Source organism: Callithrix jacchus, chromosome 13, assembly GCF_049354715.1.
Source record: "Callithrix jacchus isolate 240 chromosome 13, calJac240_pri, whole genome shotgun sequence".
Taxonomy (NCBI): Eukaryota; Metazoa; Chordata; class Mammalia; order Primates; family Cebidae; genus Callithrix; species Callithrix jacchus.
In genome coordinates, this window is record NC_133514.1 from 74182651 (window position 1) to 74199474 (window position 16824).

The 16824-nt window shown below is 37.4% G+C and overlaps 1 protein-coding gene across 2 annotated transcripts in view; it reads right to left on the bottom strand.

The window, feature by feature from the left end:
• DSC3 (desmocollin 3) overlaps window positions 1-15582 on the bottom strand; it is a 50277-nt gene extending 34695 nt beyond the window's left edge. For both annotated transcript variants that reach the window (XM_008979651.5, XM_008979650.5), the window contains exons 1-4: window positions 15360-15582; window positions 5408-5492; window positions 4176-4384; window positions 1765-1884 (exon numbers count right to left, since the gene is read on the bottom strand). In XM_008979651.5, coding sequence (XP_008977899.1) covers window positions 1765-1884; window positions 4176-4384; window positions 5408-5492; window positions 15360-15428 — 483 coding nt within the window. In that variant the 5' untranslated portion in view covers window positions 15429-15582. The remainder of the gene's footprint in view (window positions 1-1764; window positions 1885-4175; window positions 4385-5407; window positions 5493-15359) is intronic.
• Between the last annotated feature and the right edge of the window lie 1242 nt (window positions 15583-16824).

Below are 16824 nucleotides of genomic sequence, written 5' to 3' on the forward strand. Positions count from 1 at the left end.
CATGGAGAAAGCAATATGTCCCTTGGTTGTAGAGTCTGTGGTGTAGCTAGCTTGGGGATTTGTTTCTGAAAGTGTAACCTAAAGTTTGTTTCTTCAGCTCTCCATGCAATTCTGCAAACTCTTTAATAAATGGTAATAAATCCCTATCTGTTAAGTACTTAAAGGAAACTATGTTTTCTTCAGCTTAAACCTTATGAGACAGATTCCAATGCCCAGAGAGTTAGAAGGATTGAACTTTGCTAATTGAGATGGGAGGCTGCTTTTAGGAGAAATAACAAGCATTTTATTTCTAAGTTTAGTTTGAAACCCTATTAAACTTCTAAGTTTAATATCAATTAGATAGTTTGGGCTGGAAATACAAAGTTTTAAGTATTCAGTGTATAAATCATACTTAGAATTGTGAGATCTGATGAGATCACTGAGAGAGTAAATATCAAGAAACAAGAGACAAGATTAATTGACTGAGCCCTGGAGCTCTCCAAAGTTTAGAGACCAGGACCGCAGGCTGGGGGGATGGATGAGGAAGCTCCAGCCAAACATACTAAGGAGTGATCAACCAGTAAGTGGAAAATTAGATGAATGGTGTCCTAGGAGCCAAATGAAGAAATATTTCAAAAAGGAGGGGAAGGTCATCTATGTCAAATGTAAATATGTCAAGGAAATGAGTACTAAGATGGTGACTGGTTTTGCAATGCAAGGGCTAAAACTAGCTATAATTGGTACAACTTTGGCAATTAGAAATCTTTTCTTAATAAGCCTCATCAGTGTTCAAGTTCCAATATTCACAGAAAACAAACAAATGTCTAGCACTAGGGTAGAATAAAAAATAAGTGTGAGAGACTGTGGAAGGATAGTTAGAAAGCAAAACAACTAGTACACAGGTTACACCATTAGTATTAAATAGCAAGCACACTATTTTAGAAATTTAAGGGGAAAAGGCAAGCAAAAGCCCATAGCCCTACTTCAGTAATGGTTTCAATTGTACATGTTCCATTTAGATCTTAATGAGAAAAGTAAACCTGATTATGTCAGTAATCTGCTTAAGAATTTCTCCTTGTTATTAAGATAAATTCACACTGACTAGCAGAATGCACATAGCCCATAGTGGTTTGACCCCTACCTCCCTCTTCAGCCTCATCTCCCTGCTCCATTCCATCACACCTTGAAAGACTAAGCCACCCAAAGCTCCTCTAAGGAGCTCTCACTTCTGCACTTCCCTCTTCTTCCACAGTAATTCACCTGCAGAAAAATTTTCCATTTTTCGAGACTCGACTCACTTGTCTCCTTCTCTAAGCCTTCTCTTGTTTTTTACCACCTTATCTCAGGGCTTAATGTTCATCTCATGTGTTAATAAATCACCCAACAACATCTCTATACTAGAATCGCAGCATTCATCACTAAGAATTATAACCATTATCCAACTTCTGTCTCCTTCACAAGGCCAATAAACCACACGAAAACAAGTGCCGTGCTAAATTTAGTTGTCTTTAGGACCTAGAGTGGTACTTCCCACAAGAACTGAGGAAGTTCTCAGTAACTTCCTGCTAAATGAATGAATAAACAAAGATCATTGAATGGCTTTAGAGCCTTTTTCATACTATTAGGTTTTTAGTGATTTTTCTTTCTCTTTTTACTTTTGTTACATACACCTCATGAACATCTTTAATCAGATCTGTCTAATTTTATGTTTAAAGAGGTATTAAATCTGAATGAAACAGACTCTTCGAATTGAAGCAATCCCCACCAGAAAAGAAGTAAACTTACTTGTTGAAGGAACAAAGGGAAAGGGCCCAAGGAATTCTCTTGCATAGAGCAGGGGATAGGTGCCCATCTCCTCTTGGCACGCCTGAGAACAGTTTCTCTAGTGTGTCTTTTCTTCAATACCTGAATTTAGAGAAAAGTAAATACATAAATAAACAAAGGCATTACAGTCTACTTCGTGTAAAACAGTGGACAGCCCATAAACCTAAGGGTTCTTTGGATGCTCAGTGTCAGACATTTCCATGCTGAAGCTAAACCAGTTAATAAAGTGTTTCTGCATTAGAAGGGTAAGAAAGAATATATCCAGATTTTAAAGATTTCAGGAAACAGAGAATTTCTTTTTGTATACCATTCTAACACTGACTATACTTTCATGTCAGGAAAATCATCACTATATTCTTAGTTCTTCTTGCTTTGTCCCACATAGAGAAGGAGAACACATTCCCTCTACAACCATTTCCGGATGGCACTTACCTGTTCTTTTAGTTAAAAGCTCATGCCCTCAGATCAATCAAAGGAAAAAAAATGCATGTTCTTCACTGTCACACTGTTCGATCTGCACTGTCCAATATGGCAGCCCCTGGCCACCGTAAGTCATGTATTTAAATTTAAATTAACTGGAATTTAATAACACAAGAAGCTCTATCCTTCAGTTGCACTAGCCACATGCCAAGTGCAGAGCAGCCATTAATATTGAGCTACGATATCAGACAGTGCAGATAGTGCATGTGTCTGTCATGAGAGAAAGTTGTATTGGACTTTTTAGTGATGTCCATCTCATTTCATGATGCAGCCAGGGAGATGTTTTATTTCATGAGAATTAATAAATAATTGCATTAAACATTTAGCAAAGTGCAAAGCTGTAACTTAAATTAGCTTTATTATTAATACAGTTAACCCAGATTAACTCTAATCCAGTCTCACCCTTTCATCACTTTGTGACTACTTTCATAGCCGCATTCCTTACTGTAAAGGTTTTGCATTAAAAAAATTATGAATGCTATAATAGAGGGATAACCAAACTGACATCAGTGCACAGAAGACATGATTAGAAATTATTTCTCCTCTCACTGAGGAGAAATAATTAAGTGTTAAGAAAGAGAGGGAGAGACAAAAAGAGCAAGAATAAGAGCAGAGGATAGAAGAAAGGGAGAGAGGGAAAGTAACAGAGGGAAAAAAGAGAAGGGGAAAAAGAAGGGGAGGGAAAGGAGAAAGAAAAGGGAAGGAATACAAAGGATGGTAGGCTGGGTGCGGTGGCTCCTGCCTGTAATCCCAGCACTTTGCGAGACCGAGGTGGGTGGATCACGAAGTCAAGAGTTTGAGACCAGCCTGACCAACGTGGTGAAACCCCGTCTCTACTAAAAATACAAAAATTAGCCGGGCGTGGCGGTGCGTGCCTGTAATCCCAGCTTCTCAGGAGGCTGACGCAGGAGAATGGTTTGAACCCTGTAGGCGAGAGGTTGCAGTGAGATGAGATAGCGCCACTGCTCTCCAGCCTGGGGGACAGAGCGACACAGCGAGACTCCGGTAAGAAAATGGAAGGGGAAGCTTTCAGAACCTGACAGGCCACTCCTCTCCCCTGCGCCTGAGAGTAAATTAGTTCAACCATTGTGGAAGACAGTGTGGTGATTCCTCAAGGCCTTAGAAATAGAAATTCCATTTGACCCAGCAATCCCATTACTGGGTATATATCCAAAAGACTATAAATCGTTCTACTATAAGGACACATGTACACGAATGTTCATTGCAGCACTGTTTACAATAGCAAAGACCTGGAATCAACCCAAATGCCCACTGATAATAGACTGGATTGGGAAAATGTGGCACATATACACCATGGAATATTATGCAGCAATCAGAAATGATAAGTTCATGTCGTTTGTAGGGACATGGATGAATCTGGAGAACATCATCCTCAGCAAACTGACACAAGAACAGAAATTGAAACACCGCATATTCTCACTCATAGGCGGGTGATGAACAATGAGAACACATGGACACAGAAAGGGGAGTACTAAACACTGGGGTCTATAGGGAAGAAAAGGGGAGGGCCAGTGGGAGGGGGAGGTGAGGAGGGATGGCCTGGGGAGAAATGCCAAACGTGGGTGAAGGGGAAAAGGAAAGCAAAGCACACTGCCATGTTTGTACCTACGCAACTGTCTTGCATGCTCTGCTCATGTACTCCAAAACCTAAAATCCAATAAAAAATTAAAAAAAAAAAAAAAAAGAAAATGGAAGGGGAAAGGTAAGAAAATGGAAGGGAAGGAAAAGGGTAAGAAAATAGAAGCGAAGTGAAAGGAAAGGAAACAAAATGAAAACAAAAGGGGAAAATGCCCTATTTATACTTTGTCTCGCTTTGCAATTTTTAATGAGAGTATTTTAATGAAAAAAATGCCTGAAAATATTTAACGTACTTTAAATACCGTCTTCTGATGTTCTAGCAGCACAGTAACCTCTTTCTGTGTCCGTTTCCTTCTGTCAGAAAGCAGTATGGTGAATGATCTTTTCTCATCAGACAACACAACAGCCCTGGCTGTGTACACTGACCCATCATTTAGAACCCTGAAATCAGGATCACTTGACTGGATGTGGTCTGCGGAGCTTAAGCACTCTTCCAAATTAACTGCAAGTAAAAATTTCCAAGTTGTAGGGTAGAAACACATAGAAGAAAAAATGTGTTAAAATAATTTATATAATCTTCTTACAGACCATGAAGTGGAATGAAATAAGCCAATCACTTTGCATAACAGATACCTCAACCTGTTTTTTTTACATTACTTAAAGAAAGATCATTTTCTTTCCTTTAAAAAATAATTATTGAGTGTATATTTCTATTGAATAAGGTGTTTTAAACCTTTATATCCTTCTAATAGATTTATGAAAACGACCTTCCAATTAAAGATGTGGGATGTTATAACCATGACAAAACTGAGCTACAAGCCTAGCCCCCCAACACACCTGAATAAACACATAGAATAATTTCCTTAATAATACAGTCTGAGTGTTTAAGATACACCTATGTTCAGTGAGAAGTCATGAGCCCAAGAGTGATGGAGTGTATGAGTTTGGAAAAGAGTCACGAAAGAAAACTCTGATCTTTGAATTGTTCTTCTCACTGGCACTCTTCTGTACACATTTCCCCTGCAGGCCCACAATATTCTGTGTGTTCCAAGCTTTCCAGGGTCCCACACTGAAAGTCTACATGGAGTCTGTCTTCCCTGGGATTTCTGGCCTCCAGTAACAGGTAATAAAATACATATAAATATCAAAATGTACCTGTCATCCATCCCATTCTTCAACTATTTGTCTTAACAGAAAGTAAACTAATAAATTACTACTCAATTAAGTAACAACTTCTCAAAGGATTCATGTGTTGTCCATGTGTTGTGTTTTCACTTTAATTTAAATTTGTCACAGGTGGAAATATTTAGCAAAAAAAAAATGAAAATAAACATCTTTAGATCTGATGACATATTTATCTCATCTTCACATTTTTATCATAATGATAACTTCTGGTCTACTCCCTGGAGGAACATCCCTTATTAGTAGATTTGGGCTAACTCCAAAAGGCAAAGATATTATATAATTCTCTTCCCAGCCTATGTAAACTAAATTTCTGTTTTAAAAGACTTTTAAAATTTCTCACCTCTGCCAATTATTTTGTCTGCCTCTAGTTTAGAAGGTACATTAAGTATCACCTCTTTACAGGCTTCAGCGGCAAGACTGAAGATCTGGAATTTAAAAGGTCACATTAATATAGTAGAAAATAAAGGTTTAAAAAACTGTGTTCATCTCCATAGATGTAAAACAAGCAACTGACAAAATCCAACACCCATTTATAATAAACCCTCAGCAAACCAGGAATAGAAAGAAATTTGCTCAATGATAAAGCTCATTTATGAAAAACAACTAACTTCATATTTAAAGGGGAAAGACAATTATATCATCTAACATCAGGAACAAGACAATGATGTCTGCTCTAACTGCTTCTTCTTTTTTTTGAGACTGAGTCTTGCTATATTGCCCCAGTTGGAGTGCAATGCTGTGATCTTGACTCACTGCACCATCCACAGCCCAGCTTCAAGCAATTCTGGAGTCTCATCCTCCCAAGTAGCTGGGATTACAGGTGCCCACCACCATGCTCAGCTAATTTTTCTATTTTTGGTAGAGACGGGGTTTTACCATGCTTCTATTTAACATTATACTGGAACTTCTAGCTAGAAAAATTACACAAGATAATAAAATCAAAGGCATCCAAATTGGGGGAAAAAAAGTAAATTTTTTTCTATTCACAGATGACATAAATTTGTAGATAGAAAATTCCAGGAATCCACTAAAAAACTCAGAATGAATAAATGAGTTCAACAAGGCTACAGGATACAAGATGAACATGTGACTGCATTCCTATACACTAGCAATGAAAAATCTGAAAACTAAGCGAACAAAAATGATTTGTAGAGTATCAAGAAGAATAAAATACTTAGGAATAAATGTCATCAAAGAAGTATAATAGTAATCACTGAAAACCATAAAACATTGCTGAAGGAAATTTTTAAAGACATAGATAAATGAAGTGATGACCCATCTTCATGGATCAGAGTACATATTCCCAAAATTCATCTACAGATTTAATACAATCTCTATAAAAATCTCAGATAACTTTTTCGAAGAAATTGAAAATTAATATTTCTAGAAATACAAGGTGCCCAAATAAAATTCAAAAAGGAAATAAATTGGAAGACATATTTACCAGTTTCAAAACTTACAACAAAGCTACAGTAATCAAAACAGGGTGGTAGTGGCAATAGGATAAATATTAGATGAATGGAATATAACTTAAATCCCAGAAATCAGGCCTTACATTTATGGGTACAGAAATTCAAGAGAAATAAATAGTCATCTCAACAAATGGTGTTGGGATGATTTGATATCTTCATGAAAAAAGGTAAATTTCAACTCCTACCTCACAACATACACAAAAAATTAACTCAAAATGAACCACAGACACAAATGTTTTAACTAAATTATTTAGAGGAAAACTTGAGAACAAATCTATATGATATTGGATTAGGCAGTGATTTCTTATATATAACACCAAAAATGCAGTGATAAAGAAAAATTGTTAAATAAGACATAATCAAAATAAAAACTTCTGCTCTCCAGAAAATACCACTTAATTTATGAAAGTGAAAACACAACTCATAAAATAGAAGAAAATAGTTTCAAACTAATAAAGGACTTGTATCAAAAATAAATGCAGAATTTCTGAAGCTCAATAGGCAAAAAGTGAAAACAATCTACATGTCCATCAATTGGTGACTAGATCAACAAAATGTCGTATATCCATACAATGAAATGTTATTCAGCTCTAAAACGTACTTTCTTAAGTACTATGCATGCTACAACATGGATAAACCTACTAAACATACTCAGTGAAAGAACTAAATAGAAAACAACACATACTATGTGATTTCATTTACATAAAACATCCAAAATAAGTAAATATATAGGAACAAAGTAAATTTCCATGGGAAGTGGTTGTAAATGGGAATGAGGCTTATTTTTAAGGTAATGAAAAAGTTCTAAAATTAGATTGTAGTGATGATTGCACATTCTTCAAATTTACTAAAATTCATGGAAATGTACACTTAAGAGTGAATTTTAAGAGATGTAAATTATATCTCAATAATGCAGTTTAAAAACAAAAAGGACACACTGTCATTGATAGAAAAATGACTCCATAGTCACGTCTACAAATTGGCAGTGAAAGGCCTTGTCAAATTTATAAATTTACAGAAGTAATTTCAGCACAATAAAATGGCATAGTAACCACAAAGAAGTATTTCATTTCTGATATAAACAAATATAAAACAGATTCCTGCACAAAGTTAAAAGATTTTCACTTATGGTAACATAAATATAAATATGTGTATATACAAATATATACATTATCAAAATTCATCTAATCTGTGATCTAAAATTATTGTACTTCTCAAAGATTCACCTTACCTTCGCTTGTTAGAATAAATGAAAATATCTCAAAAATATGGACAAATACAGCCAACATGTAACAGGGTTGTTTAATTTAGATACAGTAAGCCAAGAAGTCATTTTCAGAAAATTATAAGCAGATTGTAAACAGGGGCAATGAAGTAATAAGTTGTCTGCCCTTTTAAAAAACCATATCATACATATGCTCAAGTTAATATTTTCCTTAAACATATAGTTGTAACCTTGGAATGAAAAATGCTTTCCTTCAGCAAACCACTCATTGGTAGAAATATATTGTAACTCTGTGGTCAGTATTTTAAATCCCTAATAAAAGCCATGCCCATATATTTAGTCACATCTCTTTTCAAAATATTCAAGTTAACTATGAAATATTTAAATTAATTCAAACATAATAAATGCTCAGTGCCCATCTAGGTCTTTTAAAAAAGAGCATTTTGCTATTTTTGCTCCATTTTTAAATTAAAATTTACAGATGTGACTAAAGTCTTATGCTCTATTGTATTTCCAACTCTTCTCCAGGGAACAGTTTCTTCTGAAGTTAGAATTTATACTTCCTCAATAGGATTTTACACTTTTATTATATAGTGTATGCTTGTGCTTATAAAATATAAGCTGGTATTGGGTAGTATGTGTTTTTATGCAACCTTTTGCAATTTGCTTTTTTCACTCATCAGTATGTTTGAGAGTTTTCCAGAAATATACCACAGTTTATTTTTAGTCATTCTCCTCTTGATGGTTATTTATACTGTTTTTCATTTCTTCTATTACAAATGATACTCTGTGAGTAGCTCTGCCTGGAATGGAAATTACTGTGCCATATACGAACACCTTCAATTTCATTAGCTATTGTCAAGTTGCTCTCCAAAGTACTAATATCAATTTCTATTAATGCCCCCAGAATATTAAATCTCTCTATTTCCCATATCCTCCCTTACAAATAATTTTATGACTTTTTCTATTTTGCCAACCTAATGGCTGTTTGAATTTGCATTTTATTAATTTTTAGTGCAATTGACCGAATTTTCTTGTGTCTATTTGCCATTTATCTTCTGTAAGTTGTCTATTCTTCTTTAATCACCAATCTATTGTTTGTACCTTTAAATTTTCTTTTCTTGTAGGTTTATGTAGTTCGCTTTTTAACTTTCATTATGAAATCTTTTAATAAACAGAGTGCTTCAATTTTATTTTTTTCATTTGACACATTTTTATTACAAATTTAATATATACCAGATACTCAAAAACTTCAAATTGCTTTTGTTCTTTTAAAGTAGTTACATTTATTCATAATTCTATTTGGCTTCTGAGTCAGTTTTGTTAATCATTTCTGCTGGCTGTGCTTCTGTGTATTATTTAAGAACTCCTACCCTATCCTATCTTAAACATCGATATTTTCCTCTAAAAACTATAAAGTTACCTCTAACTTTTCAGTCTTTTACCCATCTGGAATGTATTTGTGCATGATTCACGTTAGTCATATAATCTTACCTTTTGCCATTTGAACAGCCATTTGACCCAGAATCAACTTTTTTTTTTTTTTTTTTTTTTTTTTTTTTTTTTTTTGAGATAGAGTCTTGCTCTGTCGCCCAGGCAGGAGTGTAATGGCACAATCTTGGCTCATTGCAACCTCTGCCTCCTGGGTTCAAGCAATTCTCCTGCCTCAGCCTCCTGAGTAGCTGGGATTACAGGCATGTGCCACCACACCCAGATAATTTTTGTGTTTTCAGTAGAGCCGAAGTTTCACCATGTTGGACAGGCTGGTCTAAAACTCCTGATTTCAGGTGATCTGCTTGCCTCTGCCTCCCAAAGTGCTGAGATTACAGGCATGAGCCACCAAGCCCTGCCAGAATCACCTTTCTTAACTCTTAGCTCTTCCTTTCTTAGCTCTTCCTTTCCTTCTTAACTGGCACCTTTCTTAGCTCTTCCTTTCTTTCTTAACTGATGCCTTCTTTAGCTATTTCTTTCTTAACTGACAATGCCACACCCCAAAATACACATGGTGCTGCAAATACAGAATCTATTTCTGAGCTTCCTGCACTATTTCATCAGAATATGAGTGTATCTCTACATGAATACTATATACTTTTGGTTAATACAGCTTTAAGATAAATATTGGTATTTATTAGAGTGACTCCAATCCCTATCATCTTTTTTTTAAGTAGTATATCTTTGCTCTTTTTAGACTTTGACTCTCAAAACAATTGTTTGATCAGGTGACCAAGTTCTGTAAAAATTTATCTTAGGATTTGATGAAATTCCATTTCCTTTAAATATTAATTTAAAGAGGATTTGGCATTTAGGGCTCTTGAGTCCATCCATGAACATGATTCATTCTCAATTACTTATGAGTTAGATTTGCTTTTCAATACAGCTTTGTAATTTTTGCTAGAAAAGTCTTTCACACTTTTTGTTACATTTATCTTAGATGCATTGATTTGTTGCTGTCGTGAATGGGATTATTCTTAACATATTTTTGAGTTGTCTCTTGATAATATATAGAAATCATTTAAAAATATTAAGCTTATATCCATGAAACTTGCTTACTTTTATTAGTTCTAGTGTCTGTCAATACATAGTGTTGGATTTTCTATGTAGCAAGTCCTGTAGCTGGCAAAATGACAATTAGGTTTCTTTTCTTTTAATCCTGCAAGTCTTTCATTATTGCTAATTTTTGTCTGATGTGCCCGTTAGGACCTCTTGTGAAATGCTGAATAGAAACAGCAATATTGACCATTGTGGATTTGTTTCTAACTTAAAGGGAATGTTTTTACCATTTTGCCATTAATTATGAGTCTTTTTCTTTTTTCCTTATAACGTTCATTCATTCATTCATTTTTGTTAGATATGTTTCATTACATTAATAAAGTTAATTCTCTATATTCTATATTCTTAGTGTGCTATGAATTTTTTTAAAACAAAATTTTTCCACTTATTTTGAAATCATTAGTTTTTCTTTGTTAATACATTACTACGTTAAAATACAATAATAGATGTCCTAATGTGAAACCATGTTTCCTTTCCTGAGATAACCCTTACATGAACATGATATATTTATATCTTATATTTATGTCTTAGAAATGTATTGCTTGATTTTCCATTTATCTCAATATTTCACATATATGTCTGTAAGTGAGATCATGCTACTATTTTTCAACTTCCTACAATCCTCATAAAATGAGTTAAGAAGATTTCCATATTTTTCTGTTCTTAGAAACAACTTATATAAAGCAGAGACTATTCCACATAATTTCGAAAGAATTAACTTGCCATAAACCTGGGTCTGGTGGATCTAAAGAAGTGTGTGTGGAGCTATCTGGTTTCTAATTCGATTTCTTTAATGGTTAGAAGTCTATTTAGATTTTGTATACCTCCTCAAATCAATGTTGGTTTTGTGTATTTTGTAAGAAGTTGTCTGTTTTGATTGTATTTTCTAATTAATTGGAATTATGTATTAATACTATCTTACTTTTTAACATCTGTTCTCTCCAAAACTGTACTTCCTTTCATCGCTGATAGTGTTTTATCTATGCCTTTTCTCTTTTATACTTGCTCAATTACAGCCAGGTTTGTCCCTACTCAAGAGATTTGGTTTAGTGGATACCCTCCATTCTTTATTTCTTTCCTTTTTAAAAATATGTTCTTCATAAAATATATTATAAATACCGAAGATTACATATAGCATATGTGTATGCTTTAATAAATAATAAAATGAACACCAGAGTACTCACGTTCAAGGTTAAGAAATGAAGCATTACTAATATTTTCAATGTTCCTAACTACAGTTCATTCATTTTCATTGCTGCATAGGATATTATTAGAAAGAATGTACAGTTAATTCATTATACAATTTTTGAAGGGGATAATATTCAATATAGATTTCAGTTATTTTATGTATCTTGAAACTATGAAATCATTTGATACTATATTCTTGTGAGATTTGGATGCAGTATTAAAAATAAAATAAAGTAAACAAATGTAAAGACACTAGTGTATTAATGATGATGATGAAATAATGACCTTTAAAGATATTTTGTAATGAAAATAACTTCTGTATACAAGACTGCCCATATTTCAAATTAAAATATAATTAAGTTTAAAAATGATAATATAAAGTATTACCTACTGCAGCCTAAGCAAAATAAACTGCTTCGTGGCATTTTATAGTACTAAGCAAATTGTATTAATTGCATGATAGAAAGCTTATTAGACAAATGATTCAATCCTGATTGAAAAATCTAATGCCAAAGAGAGAGCTAAGATTAAAGGTTTTATCTGCAGTTATTTCACTTTTATGCTATTATTTAGTTTTATAGTGAGCACACAAAGTAAGCTTTCTAAAATGGCACCTTACTTCAATACAGAAAGAAGAAACAGAATGAAAATTTATGGAATGTCTTAAATGTGAAGGGGATCTTCTAGATTGAGCACAATCATTATAGAATTTTAAACTCTTCATCTCTCCTGTAGCCATAAGTCTTCTGTAAATGGAAATATTATCTTTCAAATTCTCACCACTTCAAAGGTAAATTGCAAGATTTACTGCTCTGTGTTCTCAGTACTTAGATGTAGATGAGTCTAATAAATTTGTTTCTACCCAAACTCATCGTAAGATGGAAATTCTGGCTCTCATACTTTCAATGGAAAGTATGACTAACTAACAGGCCACCACAGATACCATATATGGAATCGGACTGCCATGGGAATTACAACAGGACCAAAAAATGTATATGAGCTTACATTTATTTATTCAGTACGTGCTTCAGTATCTAGCTGTGTCTTAACAGGAACATAAATAATCTCCTTTTAATACGGTGACTGATAATGCATAAACCTAAATGTATTTATACTAAAACTTCGACTTCTTTAAGCTTGCAGTTTTAAAATAAACTAATTTTTATCTACTTCCTTTATTTGCCTTAATCTTCTTTTCAAGAATGTAAAAGTCTTTAGAAATTACTATACTCCCTTTTATTTTAAAATGAATACGTCAAATATTATCAAGAGCAAAAAAAAAAAAAAAAACCACACAAGTCTTTCTGGTAAGGACTCACATTATTCACATTACCCCTATAAAATATGAAAATATAGGATGCCTATTTATCAACATAGGTTGCAGGCAGAGTTCATATACTCCAAGGAGGAAAGTACAGATTAGAGGGGAGTTATTTCAAATGTTTCAGCTATTTTAGTTCCTTTAAAAGAGGAGCCCTTTTAACAAAATGACTGATTAGCTGTGTCCAAGTACGTGCCATTTGTAATGTATAATAGGTAACATAATTCTTAAAGTGGCTTTGATAAAAAGAACAGTATTAACATGTATTTTTTAAAAGAATCTTATTATTTGCAATAGGCAGAAGACAACTGATCTCATGTAAATTAGTGCTCAGCATCCCTAACAATTCTGGTTACATTAAGAGGAAAAAACACTTTCTGAGGCATTCAAAAGCTTACGATAGTGAGATTCCCTGATTTACCTCTTTTTTAGTATCCCGCTCTTATTTTTTTCTTTGTACGTGTGATTATTAGAAGCTGTATTTACACTTCAGAGTGTGGTGGGGCACAGTGTGGGAAGGAGATAAGGAAAACTGAAGAATGGGAAGATCCCTCAACCTGTTGGGCTGTTACTGGGAAGACTAAAACTTAACAAGTCTCAGATTCTTGTTAAAAGACTTGCTTTGAAAAGCTCTCCCCTTAGAACAAGTAATGTTTTAAAGATATTCATAAAGTCTATATAAAATGAAAAGTGTTTCTAAACTGCTATGTTATTAATATTATACTGAAAAGTAAAGAGTGGTATGAGTCAAAAGGAAGGAAATACAGGCATGAGATGGGCAAGAGAATGTTAATTTATCCATCTGGTCCGAAATAGCAAGTGGTTTGTAAACTGACAACTCCAGATGAAAGAAATTATCATTCGATGTACACTTTCCTTTTACTTAAGTCTCCAGATAGAGCATTTAATCTGAACTCAATGGAATCATTTTTAAAAATAATCTTAAGCAAGTATGTCCTAGATCAGAGCTGTAGCTTCCTCCATTTAGATTTGCGCTCACCTTCTTCCCTGCCACAGCCCGACACCCAACCCAGGCCACGCCGGGACAACTCCTGGTCTCCGTGTCCTCCAGGAGCCTCCAGCGAATGCGAGAAATTCTCAGAGCAGCACCCACAGTTTCGTTCCCCTATCCCCAATCCCTTGGTAAAGGAAACACAAAACCCCAAATGCATGCTAGTAAATTCACCAAAAGCTGAAAACGCTTTTAAATATATTACAAAAGAACACATTTTGCAAGCACTTCCCATTTGTAGTCATTTCATAAGCTCAGATACTTTGTTGGAACAGTTCCTGGGAAAATTAATGCGCTTATTTGCCCAATTCCTTCTCTATAAACATAATGTACATCATAACTACCAATCTCATATTCATACCTCTCTGATTTAAAGGGAGGACAACTTTTGGACCCATTCACCAGGGTGGAAGACCAGGAAGCAGTAAGAATCCGCGAGGCCAGTTTTGACTCACTGCCGACGCGGTTATTAGACCTCGCTCCCATCGGACCCCATGCTCATCCACAGGTGCTGGGAAGTCGCGGGTCCGAGGCTCCTTTCTGGGCGTGTGGAATGAATCTCTGCTGGAAGTCTGAAGCTTCGCGAGTAACCGCTTCGCCAGAGTTCCGAAAACCTCAAGTCTCCCGCGTTCTCAGAGCATTATTCCTCTCCAGGAAGATTTCGTCCTGGTTGGCAGGTTTTCGGAGACTCGAAACCCCAGGCTGTCTTGGTCGTGCATTCCTCCCCGGAGCCAGAATAAGTAGGACCCAACCCCGTTGTATCCCTCGTCTCCGCCCCACCCCAACCCGCCACTGTCACCCTCTATCCTCCTCCCCACCTTGGCCGCATCCCCCAAGCACACCACGACCCCAACCACCATTCTTGCCCGACCTTCCCACACCTTCGCGCCCGGTGCACGTCCCGCCCCCACTGGGTGGCTGGCGGGGTGGATCACTTGGGTGAGTTCCTGACCACCCCTTGGAGGAGATACCGAGAAACCCGCTTCTCAGAGGCAGCCCCCACCAAGGAACCGAGGGACACGGCCCCGCTCCACTCACTAACGAACCCATCCGCGCCAACTGGGACCCGGAGCGGGGGAGGAGGCAGCCCCTAAATCCCATTTCAAGTTTGTGCTTTGCGCTCTCAGGGATCCTAAAAAACTGACCAACAAGCACTTTTCCTCCCTCTCCACCTAAAGGCGCCCTAAAACCACCATAACCACCAGCTCTACCACTTGGGGAGGGGCGCGAATCCCAGCCCCCTGCCTAACACGCCAGAGCGCAGCGAAGCCTGAGCGCGACTCAGAATTCCACCGGTCGAACGCGGTGTCTCAAAACAGAAAGCTGAGTCCAGAGTCGACCCGCAAGCACACATTTTCTCTCCTCACCCCTGCAGGCCCGAACTTGGGGCTGGTACCAGCCTTGCTCATTGATCGGAGCCGCAGTTATCACATTTCGGCTTACTTTGTACCCCGCCCCGCGCAGCGTCCAGGGCGGATCCACCCTCGTTCCCATCCCGGCCCTATCCAGTGGGGTCAAGCTCACCACGAGGGTCAGCAGCAGCTGCCTGCAGACCGCTCCACGCAGGGAGCGCCGGGGCCCAGCGGCGGCCATCGGGACGCGGGGCAGGACCAGGAGAACGCGGTGACCAGGAGGGTGCCTAGAGCCAGAGCTGCGACGGTGCGGGGCGCCGGAGGTGCTTTTCTCGCCGCTGCTTGTCTTTAAGTGGCTTTGGCCTCTCTCAGGCTTGCCTGCCCGGGAGCATTTCACTCCTGAAACCGGATTGGACCCAGAGGACGCGGAGAGGCCACTCCTTGTTATTTCTCAAGTTTTATCATCGCCGGCGCCGCAGAGGAGCTGCCTGAGCCTGCCCCTCTGCTCCCCAGCAGCCGCCGGGGCGTTCGCGCTCAGGAAAGCGGTCCCAGGCGCACCCTTTGCCAGCTCTCCCACGCCCCTCGTCTGCCCCGGGGCGCTGCCGCCCCGCCCGGCCCGCAGAGAGGCCCTGGCAGCCCAGAACGTCCCAGGGCCTTCCCAACGCCGGAGCTGCGCGGTGCATCTCAATGCAGAACCCAAAGCCGCCCGCAGGGATCCCTGCCTCAACACGGGCCCTTCTGGATACCAGGAACACCCTTGTCATTGGATCAGCGGATCTGCCCTTCGACGTCTGAACAAATTCTGCCAATGTTTTCAGATTCAAACAAAATACATGTACTGTATTCTCTCCGGAGTTGACTAACGACAAAGTACAAGACAGAAGGAATTTATCCCAAATGGCATGAATGAATGGGTAACTGGCATGTCAGAAATTAAAATTAAATATAAGAAATTCTGTTGTGACCATTTTTGCGCACCCAAAATACGAATGATTACACTCACGGTTCTTTTTTTTTTTTTTTTTTTTTTGAGGCGGAATCTCACTCTGCAGCCCAGGCTGGAGTGCAATGGCGCGATCTCAGCTCACAGCATGTGCCATCCGCTCGGCTAATTTTTTGTGTGCTTAGTAGAAACGGGGTTTCTCCCTGCTAGTCAGGCTGGTCTCGAATTTCCTACCTCAGGTGATTTGCCTGCCTCGGCCTCCCAAAGTGCTGGCATTACAGCCATGAGTCACCGCCCCCAGCCTCAAAGCTCTATTAATTGACAGTTTGGGGGACTTATATGAGCCTTCTAAAAACGATTTTGTTCTTTGATGTAAATTATTGGTTTACTACTTACTGGTACCAAAATGAATTTTTTCAGGTGATCACAGGAATATCTACCACACAAAACCTTCTAAAACGAGGCTTACAGATTCTAAATTATGCAACTACTATTTATCAGGCCCCAAAGTCTACCAAGCTTTATGTGAGGGGATGTAAGAAAGGAAATGCATAAAATCCAGTTGTTCTCAGAAACAATTCAAAGTCAGGAGGGGACGAAAGGCAATCATTCCTAGCCCACTAGGCTAAACTTTTTAATAGAGATGTAGTTTATAACACCAGGGACACATTCTCTTATTTCTCTAGAAACTGAA